The following is a 19,317-nucleotide window of genomic DNA, read 5'->3' on the forward strand; positions in this document are numbered from 1 at the left end:
GCTCTTGCCCAGATTATAGTAAATGAGGTAATATATATATTGCACTCCCTATAGAGTGAGTCGAAGGTTCCCAATAAATTAAAGGTGGCTGCCACAACGTGTGAGTGAGGTACTCAAGCATCTCAGCTGGACTGTCACCTCCAGTGTGCACATCTCAGTGGATAAAAGGGACACCTGGCCCAGTCCGACACATGCCCATTGTTCACACCTGAACAATTCTCTCTATCCCTCACCCTTTGGGAAACGTGTTTTCTAACTGCCTGAAGGACACCACAATCAGAGCCGAAACTATTTCCAAGCAGGAGCCCCCTTAGTGCTCAACTCTGTCTCCCGAGATAACACATCCTGAGGCTCCTGGCCACATCGCCAGCTTATCCCACTCAAGAATTGTTGCTTCTCCTCTGAGCCAATCCTGATCATCCAGGGGGCTATTGATGTTAACGTTCTAATTTTTCTCAGAGAGCCCTTGGAGGCCTACCCCCATCTAATTTGTCTGAGCTTCTCACATCGTATATCGTGCCCAGGTTTTAAGAACCTTTGGAACAGACTTTGTGCTGGTTGCCAAGATCAAAATTTGATCTGTGGGTAGGAGTGTTCTATCCGACATAATGTACCCTCCGTTGTTTGAATCTCTTGCTCTCTTAGGCCTCTGGATTCATAGACTTAGCAGCACTGACTTGCTCTGTTCCCTGCTGCATTGCGTAGTGTGGCCAAGAGATGCTTGGATTCACCATCAGAGATCAGGAAAAAAAGCGACAGAAAGAGAGAGAGTGAGAGAGACAGAGAGAGAGAAGAGGCAGACCCAAGAGACATGAAGGTACAGCTTGAACACAGAGAGGAGAGCACGCTTGTGTTTCCTTCCTTTTTTTTTTTTTTAAACTCACTGAGACATGTATTGTCCTTGAAGAAGTTCAAAAATTTGAAGCACTCTTCCAGATCATTCCCACTGTTGTTGCAGTCACACCATGGGGCCACGCTGAGGCTACTGGAGTCTATGTAGTTGGGGGTCATGACTGTACCTAAAAAAGTAAAAACAAGGCATCTTGTTCTTCTTGTGTGATGATACAGACTTTTCTATAGCCTAAAAGAGAAAACAAATGTTCCTCTGATGGTGGATGCACCATGGATAATTACAAACATTGTGTTTGCTGAGTGGGAAATTATGTTAAGCAGTGCATTTTCTTGGCAATTTATCTTGAGCACATAAAATAATTTACACATTTACTTAAAAAATTATAACAGAACTCCTTCAGCTGCGCTTAGGGTATTTTTTTTTTCTGCACAAATGGTATGGATGTTATGGAGTAGGAGAGAATTAACTTAGAATGCATGAGTTCCCAAATCCCTTGCATTTTCTCGAAAATGTCATTAATCTTCATAAATAGATAGAACTGGTTTTACATATCTTAAAAATCCTTTTAGGACTTCGAATCCACTTTCCTTGGAAGCAAATGGCTTCTTCAAAGCAACACGGGAAGCTTAGATGCTATCCTTTGGGTTACCACACATCCTGAACATATATAACAAGGCCTCTGGTCACCAGACTCTCAAGTGATTTAAAATAAAGTCTTCCAAATTGTGAAGGAATTGGAAATAAACAACGGAAATTCTCTAAGCTGATGGCTTCTAGAGTATTATCTCAATAGTCCTCAAAAGTCCTCAAAGAAATGCTGGGTGGTCTCTCTTGCCTACATCGTCTTGTGTTCATGGTTTTTCTGATGAGTTCTGTGCTGGAGCAAATAAACAATGAATTTATACTTAATACAACCCAAATGTCTTCTTCCGGGTGGCTTGCACCAGGCGATGCCTATTCATGCCAAGAAGCCTTCTGTTTTTATACATTTTTGTGGATGTAAGAAGTAATAGATGGTCAGCGATCCGCAGGATATATTTGGTTCATAGACAGAAGAAAAATTGCTTTGTGAGCTCTTCTGGGTCGAGGACATATCTTCTTTGCCCTACGTTCCTTACCAATCTGAACTACGTGATCTCCCATTATACTCTGTGATGGGAACTTTGACCCACAGCAGACAGTGAGCACCTAACTTTGAGTGAGAAAGGAAAAGGCACCCCAAACACTGAGTCAAGAGGTTAAAACATGTGTACTAAGAAGCCACTGAATGCCTGGCACCATTGTGGATCTCTGACAACGTGGAAGAAGTGGGCACAGGCTTTGTCCTAAAAGAAGTTAGAACCAATGCAGAGGGAAAGATCCAGACCCAAGAGGGAAGTTAATTTTGGTCTGTAAAGTGCGTTGCCTCAACCATTTCATTCCATTACGCGATGAGTATTTCATCAACCTCAGGCATGTAATGGTTTGCCAAGCCAGAAATGCCTGGCAGCAACATGCCTTGTCTACTCATGGAGGATTTAATGAGCACGTATACCTGGAAGGATATGGACTAAGGTGTTAATAGTGATTAGGTCTGGAAGTAGAGTTGTAGATCCTTCCTACTGTCTCCTTGGGTTTCTCTGTATTTTTTTAACTTTTTATAATGAGCATGCCTTAATTATTTCCATTGGTTCTTAAACCTATAATTCCATAGTTGGTAAGTAACCCCTGCTAGAGACTTAAGAAAAGGAAAGGGTGAATGCAAATTTGGAATACTGACTCAAGGAAGATACACTCATTGGGACACATACACAAAAATGGTAAACAACACCGGTGAAAGGCATTGCCCAAGAGAACACGGGTGTCCTTTCAAAAAACCCTGGGATGGGTGTGCAGGCACCTGTAATATGCCTGCATTAAGTACCATCGCTGATGTTTTTCTCAAAAGCTCTTGCTGAAGGCACTCTGGTGACAAAAACTGTAGTCCGTGCTGTCATTCTTGGTGGGAAGTTCTTCCCGCCTGGTGACTTGTGCGATCCTGACAGGAACACACACCATGGCTGAGCCATCACACTTCTGACGACTGTGATTTTCCTCACCCCTCCACAGCCTTCACTACGCGTTTGTCCTCAAATGTCAATCGTGACGGAGCCCTGCCATCGAGGCTTCTTCAGGCCCCAGGATCCGGAACACCTGCCTTTCTTCCTGCCTACCCCTCTATCCACAGACACGAATTTGCCTCGCTTGTGACTCTTCTAACTCACTGGTACCCTAACTGTGCTGTTGCCCTGAATGCCCAGAACCTGGTTCTTCTTGGGTCTTGAGAGGCAGAAAACACTGTTTCCGCTATGTCTGTTCTCAGAGGGAAATTTTAGGCTAAATCACTCCCTGCATACCAGGAGCTGAATTACCAAGAATACCAATGGCGAGAAGGACCCCAGTTAGTTAGGGGTTTTATTTCCAAAGGGCCATTTCTGGGGAATAGCCTTTTCTATGTCCCCAGCCTGAATGACTTCCACGTTCTCTAATTCAGTTAAACTGGTTTGACTCGCTTCCCTTTTCCACAGCCTCGCTTTCTTTCTTGCCGTTGTTCTGTGTGGTCAGTTCTCCACCTGAGATGCCTGTCAGGTGCTCACCTGCACTGCGATACTCCCTGCTTCCTGCCTCTGCCCTTGCATACCCAGGATCCTCAGTTGCTTTATTTTTTTTTAAAGGTGAGTCCTATAGGGTTTAACAGCAAAGCCCCAGCACAGAGGGTGACCGGGAGATTCTTCCTTTCACAGACAGTGACAGGCTACAACGGGAAGAGTCTGTGAGTATTTGTAAACCAGACTTTCCTCCCGTCCTGCTTCTCCCCGATCTTACCAATAAGCCCTGAGTAGGCGAGGAGGCAGTCAGCATAGTTTTCCTTTAGGCAGCTGCTGGCAGACCTTGACTCCGGTTGGCAGTTGGTAAAAAAATCCGCAAGGCGAGATCTACAGTGGGAAGAAAGGGCAAAAAGGGTGTGATTTGAAATACCCTACATTAGCTTCCGGACAAACGTAACTTTATTCCTTCGTTGACAAGCCTTTGTCCACACCAAAAAAAAAAAAAAAAAAAAAAAAAAAAAAAACATAAATAAATAAAATGTGAACTCTTAGGATGTTAGCATTCTCTCTTATATACCTCCCCTGGCCCCCCTCGCTGTCCCCGCCTTCACCCGGCCCTTGCCTACCTGTGTGTCTGCTTATTTGCAGAGAAGTCTTCAGGGCCTATAACGGGAGAAATCTAGATGCTTTGAAGTTTGCATTCAATATTTATTTCTGACAGACTTATTTGCATCTTTAGGAAATATGCTTCTCTACACACTCACCAGAGATCCACACTGGGAAAATATTTACTTTATACAGAAACATGTCCCTGGCATCAAAATAGGATCCTACAGCCCATCTGCTCCCGTAATTCCTGCTGGCTTTAAAAATACGTGTATTTGTCTTGTAAGTTATCTCTCATCCAACAGCCCAGGGGACAGAGATTTATTCCAGCCAAGTGACACGGAGGAGGGGCTCGTCTCTCCAGAACTGGAGGGGAAAGAAGGAGGGACAGGGACGCTGGCTCTGGGTGAGGTGTCACTGTGTGACTGGGCCTTTGGTGGGAGGCGGTGCACGGAGGAACCACTGACCAACTACTGTACGTATCTGCAGTTTGGGGACTCCCTAGGGACCCACACAGTCCACTGGGAAGCCCTGAGCGGTGGCGACATGGCAGAGACCCAAGGGGGTGAAGAGGGACAACAGACACGCTGGTCGGGCGAGGAAGAGGACTGTTTGTGGCTAACTGGCTGTTTTTCAATCTGAAGAGGGTATTGTTGGAGAAATCCTGAATGAGGACGGGGCCACCTCTGAGGTCATCGCAGCAGACAACAGCTCTGCTTCTGAGTGACGAACACAATGGACTCCGAGAGAACTGAAATTATCCAGCAATTATGGGAGACAATGGATGGTTGTCTCAGCTTTTTTCACTTCAGCTTCCCCACGCCGGCAGCCAACACACACGCAGGGCTGCTTTTACTTCTTTCCATGCAAGAAACTGTATTTACGCAGCATATTTCAGGATAGACACAACCTTGCATCCGTGGGCCAGAGCGAGGAGGGATGTGTGGATATCAGAGGTTTGTAAAATGTCCGCAGGAAGCCCATTAAGGTGTCCCTTTACTACGACTCTAACTAGAAGAGAGTTAGAAGGCCCACCAAGTCCTCTAAGTTCACCGCCACTGCAAAGGCAGCACGGTGTTTGTGAGGGGCTGGTCTCTCCTTGAACCCTTTTAAAGAGGGGTGTCTGAGCCTCACTACCTGTGCCGATCTGTGCGCTCTGTATAGGTGCCTGGTTCCATCACCGCCAATCCCCGGGGCAGGTGCTGAAGCTAAGTGGTTTGGCGAAATCCTCCAAATGAGGCTTACGCGTGCCTGTATGGGCGCCCGGATCTCCCACCGTCTAAGCCTAGCTGGTGTTTTCAGACTCTAATTGAACACACTGAAGGGCATAAAACCGGGCCATTTTCTGTAGCCTGGTTAAAGGATTTATTTTTCAGAGGAAATCCCTAACGGTGGCTCAGGCTTACTCAACTGGCTCCAATGGCATCCGGCTTGGACTGAGTGTTAATTTCAGAAGAATTTTCCCGGTCATGAAAGTTAATGATCTAGTGCTCCTGGGCTCCTAACGCCGCAAAGGCCAAATGCGGTTCAGGCAGCTGGGGCTCTAGTTCGGCACACAACCTGAGCGGCTCTCTTTGCCTGGCAGTCCCGTGCTTCCGGCCTGTCCCCCAGAGATGGACGAAAGGTCGCTCTGTCTCCAAGTCCCCGTTTCCTGTAGTCTCTCAAGCAGCCTATTAACCGAACAGCGCCGTGATGCGGATTACTATCCTTCAGCGAGAGGCTAATGCCACCAGATTCATTTTGTTTAACAACCTCAGAATTGACTCACAATTGGACTCTGGAATGAAGGGCTAATTGAGTCAGTCTGCTGCAGAGAGTATAACCCTGATTGGGAGGATAAAACCAGATATACTGCTCTGAGCAGAACCCTGGACAGGCTGCTTTGCGAGAGAAGATTGTCGGCACAGATCCCTGGTCCTAAGAGGAACACAGCCAGTGGACAGAAAAGAGTTTCAAACTAATTTTGAGCACATGCAGCACTGCCAAAACACTAACATTTCCATGGTTTTGTTTTTCACAGTGGACCCACCTCCTACTGATGTCTCTACTTGGAGACAGGATGGTAACTTCAGGGGATTTGCATTTTACTGAGAGAAACACTGAAGTCAGAGGAAGTTTATCCAGTGTTGTGCTGGAACCAGCTCATTACTGGCCAACTGGTGTATTTTCAGGGATTTCGCGAGTTGGTTAACAGCATGGTGGTAGTTTGAGAGTAACCACAGTAGGAGTATTTGCACCGTGGTGATCGCAAACGAGGGCTTTGTGTTGTTCTTGGAGAAACGGGTGTTTACTACGTATCTGCACAACCCCGTTTAGGACCATTTTGATGTGTTCAATCCTCCTGACAAAGCACTCGTCATGTCTCGGGAGTGAGGTCCCGACCCTCCTGGTGCGGCTTCCTCTCCATCCCCGGTCATTTGGGCCAAATGAAACGGTGTAGGACCAGTTTTCATCTCGTGTTTAGTACCTTCCAAAGAAAGAAAACAGTCGGCCCTCAAACACCCTTCCTTCCTAACATCTTCTCTTACAGACGGACACAGTTCTCTGAAATCTCTCTTTTTTTAGGTTTATTTATTTATTTAATTCTTCCTAACATCTTCTCTTACAGATGGACACAATCCTCTATTTTTTAAATGTTTATTTATTTTGAGAGAGAGAGAGAGAGAGCAGGGGAGAGACAGATAGAGAAGTCCAAGCAGGATCTGCACCGCCAACATAGAGCCCAATGCGGGACTCAAACCCACCAACCATGAGATCATCACCATGAGCCAAAGTCAGACACTTAACTGACTGAGCCACCCAGGCACCCTAGCCTCTGAAATCTCTTAAAGTCACATGTTGGTTACATGTACTGACAAAGCAGCTGACCTGTCAGTTCCATGGTTCCACCCCTGAAAGATGTGCCAGGTGCTTGCGGTGTAGTCAGTAAACTCTCTGTCTCTGAAGTCAACCCACCAAGAGAGACAAATAAAAAGATGATAACAATACAGTGGCTAGTTCTTGATAAATGACAGAAAGGCCGCTAATAAAAATAATATCAGACATGAATGAAGTATTTCGTAAGTGTCAGGTATGTCTTTACACACTTTTTATTTTTTCCGACAACTCTAATAAGGTAGGGACAGTTGTTTTCTTATCCAAATTTCAGGAGGGAACCACATCTTAGCAAGTTTAGCCTAGAGTCAAATAGTGAGCAGTAGAACCACAATACAACCGCACACATATTAACACTGATGCCGCGTGTTAATAAGCTTTTGACGCGACACAGCTAGATGTTGGTTTCAGAGAAGCCATGACATTGGGACTGAGAGTCACAGGATGACTCCGTCCAACAAAGGTGGAGGGGATATACCAGGCAGGAGGGGGCGGCATGTGACAAAGTCAGCACGTTCATGGTACTCCTGGGGTAACGACAATGGAATGTTTGTCTTGCCAGATTGATTTAAGGTCTTGACATGTAGGCACACGTTTAATATAACAACCTTAGAAGGTAATCCTACCAGCCCATTTTACAGATGAAGAAACGGAAGCAAAAAGAGGTGAAGTAACTCCCTCCAGGTTGTAGACCTCTGCGGTGGAGCGCGACCACACTCAATATCGGACTCCAGAGCCGGAAATCATTTGCAACTACTAAACGTAACACGTCCATCACCCAGATCATTGTGAGCTGTGCACTTGGGATGGCTGAGCCACACGAGGGGAATGGTGAGTGATGGGTGATGATGCTGGCAAGGATGTGAAGAGCCTTGAATGACCTAAGAGTTTGGATTTTATCCTAAAACCAGTGGGAACCACTGAAGGTTTTTAAACAGAGAAGTAACGTGATCAGGTTTGCGTATTAGGAAGACTCCGGGGTCGCTCAGGTGTTCAGCAAAGATTTGCTGGAGACCTACTCTGTGCCTTCACCATTCTAGCAGGAATGGGGAAGCGGGACACTGGCCAAAGGATATTGGCCAATAGGAGACTAAAGCCAGTGGAGAGCCAGTGGGGAGATCTGAGGACCTGAAGGAGAGGAAGAAAAGAGGATGCACGGAGAGGAGGGTTTTACTAGGCGAGTTTTACTACAGGCAGGTTTTACTAGAGGCGGGTTTTCTAGACTGTAGAAAGGAGGGGCAGAATCAAGGCGCAGGTAACTCAGTGCACAGTGGTGCTGTGGGGAGAACGCAGGAGAGGACAGGTCCCCAAGGAAGATGGTGACAGGCGGGATGCGAGCATCTTGCAAATGGTTATAGCTTAAGATCTTCATCTGTCCAGCCGCCAACTATGGTCTGAGCACCTGCTACCCCCCAGCTCCCATCCCCCAGCTGTCCCAGGACAGCCCTTGCTGAACATGCTTCCCCTGCCCATCTTGGGTTAAGAGTCACATTGTAACCTGTTTCAGTGCCTTCCCCCCCCTCGGCTGCACGGATCCAAACACAAAAGCTTAAACGTCCAGTGTGGGATTAACAAAGAAATTCCACAATTGGATTTCTTCTGGAGACGTGAAATCTCCATGACTACAAGCAGGGATGAACCTGACTGTTTTTCTCTGAGAAAATGAAAAGGAAATGAATAGGCAGTAATGTAGAAATGCATCTCCCTCCGAAAGAGAAAATTCCCACCCTCAAAGAGGAGGAAAACGCCAGCAAATGCCAAGTTAGCCTTAGGAAATCTGCTAAAGAGAAAACAGTGGTTTATGCAGGAAATATACTAACGGAAGCACGCTGCTAACTGGAAATAGAAAAATGATTATAACGATAAAATCTTGGAGAACCTCCTCAAACAGCATATGGTCTTTTGACGGGGGGGGGGGCGGTGGGGAATCATTTACCTTCTTTTTCAGAAACATTTTTAGGAAAAAGGTGTTCTGGCAAACAGGTGGAAAAAAAAAAAACCATATGAGTGATGACCAGTTTAACTCATCCTGGATCATCCCATTCTTTTGAATGTTTGTTTTTGTTTTTTTTTTTCCAGGATGAATCCCATTCTTGGACACAAGCCACATGGTTGGTGGAACTGAACTCTGGACGAGGAATTGTGAGGTTTTGAATGAGATCCAGGCTCTGATATGAACTACCCAGAACTCCTGCAGACGTTGCTGAACTACTTAGCTCTTGGGTTACCCTTCCACTTCAGAAATACAATCTATGGGACACTTCAAGATACTCAGAAAAAGAAAGAAAAGAACACTTGTTTTCAAAGCATTATTATTGTTCTCATCCATGATTCCATTTGGCCATTACACGTGATTTTCGTGTCTTAGGCATTGGGTTTCCTTTGAGTACAGAGACCCAGATTTCTCTAGTAGATCCCCTGATCTCGCACTCAAGAGAGCTGAAGGCTAAAAGGGTTAAGCTCTTGGTCGGAGTCACACGGTGGGCAGTGGCCGATGGTAGGTGACAGCCTTGGAAGGGAAATATGCAGAGGGTGCTGGATTTGAAGTTCCCAGGGATCTTACTTAAGTCATCAAGTGTATAATTGCTCTCCCCCTCCCATCATTTGACCAGATTGTTCTTCAGAGCCTTCTTCCTGATGATGTTCCACTGACTTTACAGCCTCAGTGAACACTCTGAGTGACATTCGGGAGCACAGCAGGGGCCAAGGATGCAGACAGAACCCTGCATAGGAGGGTGGTAAGTCTACCAATGAATTAGGCTTCCCTTAATTAAGGGGCTTTGCGGACTGCCCACACAGGACTGCAGACCTTTGACTGCCCCCTGTAGAAAGCCAGAACCTTGAGACAGGATCCTTTTATTAATCTGTTTGTGTAACAAATTACTAGCATTTTTCTCTGAGTCCAATGTGAACATCAGGGCTTTAAAGTCTGGGTTTTCAATGCAAGCCATTTAGTCTCCGAAAGTTTTCTCAATTAAAGGAAACAAAGTTAAAGGAAACAAAGCAGGCCAGGCCTGAGAGGGACGCGCACCTCTTTCTAACCCCAACTCCACCTTTCAGGGTCTCACACCTAAACAAATGAGTTCACTTCCCCAACTCTCCCATTTCTTCACCTGGGAAATGGGGCGGATGCCATCCACAGTCGCTCTAGGTGGCTGCTGGGAGAACGAATTATATAAATTATATAAAAGCGCCTCACCCGGAACTCAGAATACACATTGCCTGATACATTTTCACTTCCCATCCCTTCATCTGTTTGCTCCCCAATTCCTAGCCCATTCCAACGTTAAGCCCTTGCTGCAAAACAACCCACAGCAAGCTCAACACTGAGAAATGCACATCTTAGCCTGTCTTCCACTGGCCCCTGTATCACAGACTCGGGCTACATCTGGGTAACTGAAGGCGGCGACTCTGACCAACACAGATTTGAGAAGTCTGAAGCCAGGAATCCTGCAGTGTTACCTAATATCCCGCAGTCCTATGAGCTCATAGAAAAAAGTCATTTTTAAAAAAAGCTATTTATTCCCCTGGGGGTTAGGGGAAAAGACATATTTTTAAATAACTAAATATCAGTAAGTTTCTTGATGCCGTTAATCTCTTACGCAGAATAAAAATAATTTGAAAAACATGCTGCTAATATTAGAGCCGGGAAGACAAAGCAAGAGTTCTGGAATGGTGATTTTCTGGTACAGTGACACAAAACAGATTTTTCTCTTTCTGTTTTTAGAAAATTACCTTAGCCCTTCTTCCCCCAGCAGCCTACTGGAGAACATCTGGAAAGCATCCTCCAGCAAATCAGAGCCTATATTCAAGACATTTTGCAGAGGTGTTTTCTTGCCTTGCTGTTCCCCACTTTGTGGTGTGCACACAGGCCTCTTAGAGCAAAAGCCCAGCATGTTCTCCGGGGGGGCAGTCTGTGGAGCTGGGGAGGGGGGTAGTCAGGCCACCCTTCAGAAAGCCAGTCTTCCCCAGGCCTGGGAGTGAGTGTGGCCACTCCAGAGCAAAAGCCCTGGGGCGGGTTCACATACCTAGGCACAAACACTCAAAGCTCTGCACATCTTGAGTTTCTCAGCCCTTTCATGTGGGCTCCCACTCCTGGTGGGATGATCAAAGCCTCAGCCACTTAACGTACTTCTCACTGACTCAGCCAAACTGCAATCCCACATTTTTCGAGAAGAGTACTGTGAGGTCCAAGAAGCCTTGTCTGATGCTGCTTCCTGGGACAAGATGGCCCTTGTGGCCAAGTAGAGATCAATGCCTGTCGCTCCCAAATCCCTGGTCGGCTTCATCCTGATACTTGGAGGCTATAACCCATTGAACAAACACCCCTCTCCCTCCTCACTCGTACTGGAGAACCCTGATCACAGCTGCTTATCCACTACTTTGGTAGCTCTGGGCCCAGCATCATGGTCACAGAAGGCTAGGGACATCGCCCTCTGGGCATGATCCACAGTGCTGTGACAAAGCCTGACCTACCAAGGAAGGACTTCGGGAGATGCAGGTGAAGTCACACATGGCTCTGGTCCCTATGTCCTGCTTGGGGTGTCTCTCCAGGGTGGGGACTCAGGGCAAGCAGGCTTCAGGACAGAGGTGCAATGTATCCTTAGCCTCTCTGACGACATCAAGCAGCAGCAGCCCCCTGAAGGAAGTCGGGTCACCATCTGATCGATCTCGGCATCCCTCACGAAGCCACCCTGCATGAACACTGACAGCTGTCAATCAACATCTGCAGAGTGGCTGACAGAGCTTGACAGCTAATCTCTACGTGGCAAATTTGAAAAGCAAGCTATGGCAGTTGGCAAGGGAGTCCACTCCGACGGTGAAGGGGCTCTTGGCAGCCTCGGATGGGATACCCCAGAGCTGCCCTCCGGCCAGCACCCCTCCCTGACCGCCCTCACCAATCTCTCCAAGGCACACACTGATGGTCACAGTAAAAGCAGGCCGTAAGTCACATTAGGGCGCCGAAACTCCTCAAACAGTCCCATGCTGCATCCCCAAGTCAAGTAAAGTTGTTTTGTATTATCCATGCCACAACACGTCTTTTGGTGCAGAAAACTTAGCTTTGGCCGTGTTTGTTTCTACAGGAAGAAATCGAGGGAGAAAAGAAACTGGAGGTTTTCTGGATGATTAAATTATCATAAAGCTTTCAGATACCCAACAGCCATCTGTGACAAATATGCTAAAACTCTTTTAAGAGTCAATCTTATCCAATAAGTCTTTTGTATGGCTGCAGGGCAACTTTAGTGATCAGTTTTGTGACTTTTGGCCACCAGGTTTCTCCTTGGGCACCAAAATCTAGATGTTCCGCCAACGTTTCACCCATAGAACCATGCCTTAAAGCCCCAGACCAACATGATATGAATTTGCTTTGTAAAATTCTGCAGGAACGTCCATCTTTAGGAGCGAAGTACAAAAGTTGCCTCACGTTTATCCTGGAACCTAAGAAGCTCCAAGCCAACCGCTCAGGAATCCTGGGGCAGCAAAGGTCACCCACTATGATTTCACTTAATTATTTATGCCCACTCTCTCACTTCAGAAAGAATTTTGAGATGCATTTAGATGTAGCTTTGATGCAACAGAATACACGTAAAAATGAGTGAGGATGTTTGGGGCCACTTAAAGAGAAGACAGAAGCAGCGGTAGGGCCAGGACAAAATGCACACACACCCTTGGCAAGCTAAAAGCTACATATTTGGCTCTGTGCTTTCTAGCAACGACTCGGGAAAAACTGGTTCTACGATTCATGATTTATCAAAAATTAAAAACATACCTCATAAGGAAACCTACCGTAGGCAGAATAAGATGTCTACACTCCACTGTAGTCCCTGGAACCACGGAATAGGTTACCTGACATCATGCGAGGGCCTTTTTGCACATGTGATTGTAGTTTTAGATCCTGAGGTGAGCAGAATGTCCTGCATCATCCAGGTGGGCTCAGTGTAATCATAACATCTTTAAAAGTGGAGGAGGAAGGCAGATGAGGTCAGACGCCATGTGCAAAAGACTAGACCAGCTTTTGCTGATTTTGAAGATGGGGCAGGGGCCAAGAGCCAAGGAGTGGGAAAAAGTCAAGGAAACGGATTCACCCCTAGAGCCTCCAAAAGGAGCTCAGTCCAGAGGGCACTCTGATTTCAGCCCGGTGAGACCTGTGCAGGGCTGCTGATGTCTGGAAAGGTAAGAGAATAAATCTGTGTGAAAGCCACCAGGTTTGTGGTAATCTGCCACAGCAGCGACAGAAAACGAAAACACTACTAAATGTCAGTGCACAGTAGAGATTTTGAATATAGACTTTGAAAATGGACCAGGACCCGATTTCAACGCGGCCACTTGCTAAACATGGCGTTTGGGGTGAGTACCTTAACTTCCCTGAAGCTTCACTTACTCCAGTTAAATGACAGTAAGTCCTTCAACACTACGAGAAGAGGACTCATCTGTGCTGTGTTTTCTGTTCTGCTCTGGACCAGCCCAGAAGGTCACACTGATCCTGAGACCTCTATGAAGCCCTAAGGTAGGGACAGCCACACTGACATTTTTCTTATAATTCATCTGCTAATAACTCGCCATATAAGATGCTTTGTCCTGAGGTCAAATCCACCTGTTTGAGGTCTACACATACTCGATACACTCATGATTAACATCAGGCTCATTCCTACCATTAAGACCCAAGAGAGATGTCTCCTATGAGTCTTGCACATCCTCTAGCAGAGAAATGTGTTTTATAGGCCAATGGAGTCACACTCACGGAAACAGGTCAGAGCAATTCTACAGGTCACTACACGTGGTCCCCATATGTGACCCTCTACCTAGCTGGCTAGCATCAGGCCTGTATAAATGTAAAGGGGTGCCGTCTGTACGCTCAGAAAGAAGTGTCGAACGATGATGTTTATAGCCAGAGAAACCGAACTCTAATTACTTTAGAGAAACACAGGTAAATTCTAGAAATTATCCCAAATGCCGTCTGGCCTCCTTCAGTCAAACCTCGTTTCTTTGGGGGGTTCCCAGAAGATGAAAAATTGAAATTACACATGCTCTCTTGACTTTAATAATTTGCAAAATTCCTCCCCTTGCCCTTGCCCCCAGAGGACAAGCACTAAATACCTCTGTGGTACCTGAGCCCCAAGCTCCAAGCTCTGCTCAGCAGAATGTTAATTCACCTTCCGCACATTAAAGGAGCCTAACTTCTGCCTGCCCTGGGAGGGGGTGGGGAAAGAAGGTAAATGGATGTCTGAATGGCTCACAGCCTACACTTGCACAAACAGACTTTAAGCAGAAACATATGAAAATAAGATTCCCTATTAATCTTTAATAGGGTTGCAGACTTCCTAAGGAAAATTATGTTCAATAGTAAATATACACTAGGTCGTTTTTCTTCCAGGCAAGTTGTTTTAAGGTCAACAGAGACTTTGAGCTCTGCAAACAACTAGTCCCTAATATCTTCCTTCCTGGATGGGGCAATGCTCAGGAGACAGGGAATTGCGGTGTTACGCGTCAAAAGAATATATCACTTATTCCATTGCCATCAGAGGTTAATGCTCCCTTTTTCAGAAAATCTAAACTCCCTTTAGTAATCCATTCTCACTTTGCATATCCTCTGGTCAACAGCCACCCCTCCCCCATACTCCCAGCTCCAATTTCCCTAAAGCTCTCAGCTGAATTTCAAAGAACATTTCTCCCTTTATTCTTTAGGGCCATGGAGCTGATTTCCATGGTCCACATAAGTTATTTTCTAGTAAACTTCCCCTCAACCACTCTATCCAACCAGGTGGCCTTAGGGCTTCTTGTGACCCACTCACAGTGCTCTCAGGGGGGAGCTTCCCCCCCAGCTTTGCCTCACTGGCTCTGAGCCCCAAGGAGGGCGTCCACTTTGGCCTTCCCGCCCACATGTTCTCTCCTACATTTCCTAGTTTATGTCTTCACCTTGTTAATAGTCCTGTCTCCACCATAAGAAGATGAGCGCCCAGGACTGGCTTGACGTCTGGCACCAAGTAAATGAGTGAATGAGTGAATGAATGAACGAATCCCAAGTGCCACACACCGTGGCTCCAATCACCTATAGACTGATCTTCATCATGATGTCTTGGTGTTCGGCACAGAAGAGGAGAGGAGAAACAGCGGCCCATGTCTAACTGCCCCAGACATGGTATTGACAACGACTGCATTCACTTAGACCCAGTCACTGTTGCGATGCTTCAGAGGCCTGCATCATTTAACACACAATAGCCTGACCACCCGGGGTTAGCCTTATTGTACAGTGGAGGGCACTGGGATCCAGAAAGGTCAGCAATCAGCTAAAGTCACGGAGCTGGTAAGAGTCAGAGCCAAATTTTGAAAAGAAAACCACAGATTCTTAAACTGATACTCACCCCCACAACACTGATAGAGGAATGAATGTTCAGTTTTTAAATTTTAGTTCTTGGACTTCCGCCGCCATTTTGATGTGAATTGCACATGCTTGAGGAGCTGAAATCTGATTTAAATGGATATAAGTGTTATTTACTAGGTCCAATAAAGTGTAATGACAGAATTAGTGGGCACTCTTTTTGTTTAATAATGCTTGCAGTTTAAAAACATAAAAAAATAATATCTGTTGTGACTGTTCAGCAGGGCTAAATGCAATCCCACGCCACAGCTCTGTAGAGAAATCCCTCATTGCAGGACTTCCCTCACTGAGCACCTTCCTCCCCAGGCTGTGTATACCGTCACCCCAGAGGGTACCACTGAAATCAGGAAATGAGGGGTACAAAAACTGGGGCTTCCCAGGCCCCCAGGGAGAAGTTAATAGCACTCCCAACCAGCCTTTTCCTGACCTCAAAGAACATTCCTGAGGCCGGAGACAGAAGGCGCCTGGTAGGGGCTGGCCCGGCTGGGACCGTCTCCTTGGGTGCCTCTCCCGGAAAAGCAGACCCGTGTGTGGAGCCTCCCCAGAGCTTGTGTGTGGGCATAGTGGGAAGGGACAGGAGCCCTGGCGTCAGACCGTGCGTTCAAATCTCCACTGCCCCTGCCACCGTGCTTCATCTCTGCATCTCCCCGTGTAGAAAAGGCAGAGACACTAACAGCGTCCCCTCCACAGGGCTGCGAGAAGGAGTAAGGCCTGGAACCCACTTCCTGGCACAGAAGAGGGCTAAATAGGAATGTGACTGTTACGACTCTCAAGGTGCTTTGCAATGTTGGCTCTTTCTCTCCCACCGCAGGCCTACGAGCAGGTAATGGGACAGACGTCTCTCCTCCTTTACATGAAAGGGCAGGTATAGAGGAATCCAGGAGATGATCAGGATCCTCAGCCAGCGAGGGCCAGACTCTGCACGCAAATAGGACTTCGACTGGGTTCGGGAGCCACCTGAGGGCCATCACACACGCCCCATGTGGCCAAGGAACACTTAGCCTAGCTCCCTCAAGAGGACGGTCTCCCAGAATCCTGTGGACGATATTTGGTGGCACCTCTTGTATACCCGGAAAACACCTCTTCTGCCTTCTCTGAGCCTGGGGATGCTGGGGAGCAGCCCAGGGAGCCCCATGCCTGGGGCTTTCGGGGTGGACTCCTAAGGGTGCATCGGCAACCAGGTACCCCGCGGCAAAGATGCTCCTCTCCGGCTTCATTGTCCAGTCCCAAGCACAAGCTGGCACAGGGCTTCAACCTTCCAGGGACCACTGAATACCTCCAGTGCAAGACACCGTGTGTGAGGTGGTGGCCATGGGGGGATAGGGTCAAAGACAGACAAAGGGCTCCTTCGGGATATGGCATCTGGCCTCCCGCCACCTGTACCATCACCTTCCCTCTCTTACGATCGGCAGTGAGCTAGGGGTGAGACGTCACCGTGCACCGTAAAGGCCAAGCTTCAAGGACACCTCGGCCCGTGGAACCACAGCACTTCTGAATCGGAAGCATGCGTGTGTATCTGAGTAATCCACATTACGGCCCCATCACGGGCACTGCCCATCCACACTCGTCACAACCACAGATGCTTCCACCTGGAAAACGTGACAAGAGCAATGCAGAGCATGGCGTGTTAGCTGTCTTCATTTGAACAGTTCGGGTCAAAGATTGCTCCAAAGGTCAGTTTGGAAGGAGGATTCCTTTTCAAGCGATTACCTTGAAGCCCTCTGTTTTATTTTGCATTTGCAGCCATCACTCCGCCAAATGAATTCCAATCGCAGGCCAAGCTGGGCCTATGAATAAGGAACTGTCTACATCCTCTGTGCAAAGGAGGCCACTGTCCCCTGGCAGAGGGGCTGCTCAGGCAGTGACTTACTAGCCATTTCTCCATGTCCTTGGTTTCTGAGGAGCTAATACTCAGGGCGGTATCAGAGCCTTTCACACCGGATCCCCACAGCCTTCCGAGGAGAGCCTGACGTTAGTGCAGCACAGAAACTCTGAAGCGTTGTCTTCGCCCTGCTGCTGCCACCGTGGGGCTGACAGCCCACAGCCCAGCCACAGGGTACTATCCTCTCTGACCCTCATCAGTGCCCAACAAGTCCGACCTGGCTGTGCAGCTTCTTCTCACCCCCAGCTGTGTAGACCCCTTTGAAAGCAGGGTAAGACACCTCAGCCAATGTCACTTGGTCCACATTCTTGTGCCTCTCCAAGTGCGGACTCAGGCAGTATCATTGGGAATGTTCTAGAAGTGCAAAATATCAAGCCCCACCCCAGACGTCAGGAATCAGAAGCTGATCCCAAAGCAGGCTCACGCTGGAGAACCACTGCTACAGAGCGGGGGTACCTGGGAGAAGTTCCTGAGTCCAGCTCTCTTCCCTCTCCTGGGAGGGTTCACTCTGTTCTAATGGCTCACTCGCGTCTGATCCTCTGGGTCCCTCAAAGCATGTGGCACTCCAGTCCTGCAGAGCCAGTGAATGAACCAACCACTGGCCAGTATGCAAAGCAAGAAGCACACTTTTTCAAGCCATACACTTTATTTTTAGCTAAAAATGTTTTAACTTGGATTTCTGAACCTGGAACGAGGAAGAGGTATTTCCCATTGGCTTTTGTCTATTTCCAGAGAAAGGTTTCCTAGAAAGGTTTCTAGCAGTGTCAAGATCCTTTGCTGGAGTGAATATTCTTGGAGAGAGGGCATTCCCTCTCCCCCAGACGTCCAGCCTAAGAAGTTCAAAGCTGTCAGATGGAGCCAGCTAATTCTCCAGCAGGAATTTCAACCGCTGAGTGCTCACCAAAAAAACCTCCGACCTCCAGGTTCCTGACATTTGCAACTCTAAGGGTTACCCTTGGTCCAACGTTATTATAATCCATCAGCTCTCACCATGGCAAATGATCCCCTGAGATGGCTCACCTCAAGGTGTACCACCCCACCCAGCATTCCAAGGAGCAGAAGTTTACCTGTGATATGAGCTCTTACCTAGGGGAAAAGTGTCAGTGAGTCTTTCCGGACACAGACAGATTTTGCCCAGAGTTCTGCCTGCCTGAGCCGAACGTGACACTGAACCCCTCTGGCATGCCAGAACGGAGAAGGGCTATCCGTGAAGGTGCTGCCTGTCAGAAGGGCATCTCTCGGAGCAAGAAACCAAGCTGGGCCCGGTGCACCAGCCTGCCACACAGCCCCAGAGTGACGGCTGACCGGAAGCTCTCAGCCGTTCTGCAGCCATTCTGCAAGAGCTCTGGCACCCGGCTCCTACCCGGCCCAGCCTCACCATGCTGACCTGCTGGAGGTGAATGGGCTGGGCACGGGCTGTCACACACTCAGGGTGTCTTAGTTCAAGGGTGCGGCAGGAATGTTTGCGCGCGCGCGCGCGCACACACACACACACACACACACACACACACACACACACACCCATCTAGCCCAAGATTATTCTGGTCCTTCTGTTGTGGCATCTGTCAGTATGAGGTCTAGGGAACCTGGCCATCTCAGAGAGCCTTTTAGGGTCCGTGAGGCCAAAGCTGTTTTCCTTCCCATGCTAAGTTCTTATTTCCCTTTCTCTCTCCCGTGTTCTCACGAGAGTGCCCTGTTCTTCCAGAAGCCCCATGACGTGGGATGCCGCAAAAGATTGAATGCCTCAGCAGATAGAAGGTATAAGGCTCCAGGTGTCCTGAGGCCAGACACTAGATGGTAAAAGTGCAAAACAGGGCCATACTCCTCCCTAAGTTCTTTTGTTTTGGAAATACAGTGATTTTTTTTTTAATAAAAATCTGTTCTGTTATTTATGGTAACAGGGAACAGGGCTTCTTGGTGTTATTTTTTTTTCTTCGTGTCATTTTTAAATGAAGTAATAAATATGTAAACCTTTCTTCACCTTTGATTCTCAATATAGTGCCAATAGATTTTATCCCACGCATACAAACCCCCCTGGGAGTCTCAGTCATTTTAAGAGTGTAAAGGAGCCCTGAAACCAAAAAGTTTGAAAACCATTGTTATTTTTTAAAATTTTAAAATATTTAGTCATTTTTGAGAGAGAGAAAGAGAGAGA

The 19,317-nt window shown here is 47.4% G+C and overlaps 1 protein-coding gene across 4 annotated transcripts in view; it reads right to left on the reverse strand.

The window, feature by feature from the left end:
- Positions 1–19,317, reverse strand: part of GFRA1 (GDNF family receptor alpha 1) — a 211,433-nt gene that overhangs the window by 32,270 nt on the left and 159,846 nt on the right. For all 4 annotated transcript variants that reach the window (XM_045040726.1, XM_023240978.2, XM_023240975.2 and 1 more), the window contains 2 exons: positions 3,698–3,807; positions 885–1,019 (listed from right to left, as the gene is read on the reverse strand). In XM_045040726.1, coding sequence (XP_044896661.1) covers positions 885–1,019; positions 3,698–3,807 — 245 coding nt within the window. The remainder of the gene's footprint in view (positions 1–884; positions 1,020–3,697; positions 3,808–19,317) is intronic.

This window comes from Felis catus, chromosome D2 (genome assembly GCF_018350175.1).
Source record: "Felis catus isolate Fca126 chromosome D2, F.catus_Fca126_mat1.0, whole genome shotgun sequence".
Taxonomy (NCBI): Eukaryota; Metazoa; Chordata; class Mammalia; order Carnivora; family Felidae; genus Felis; species Felis catus.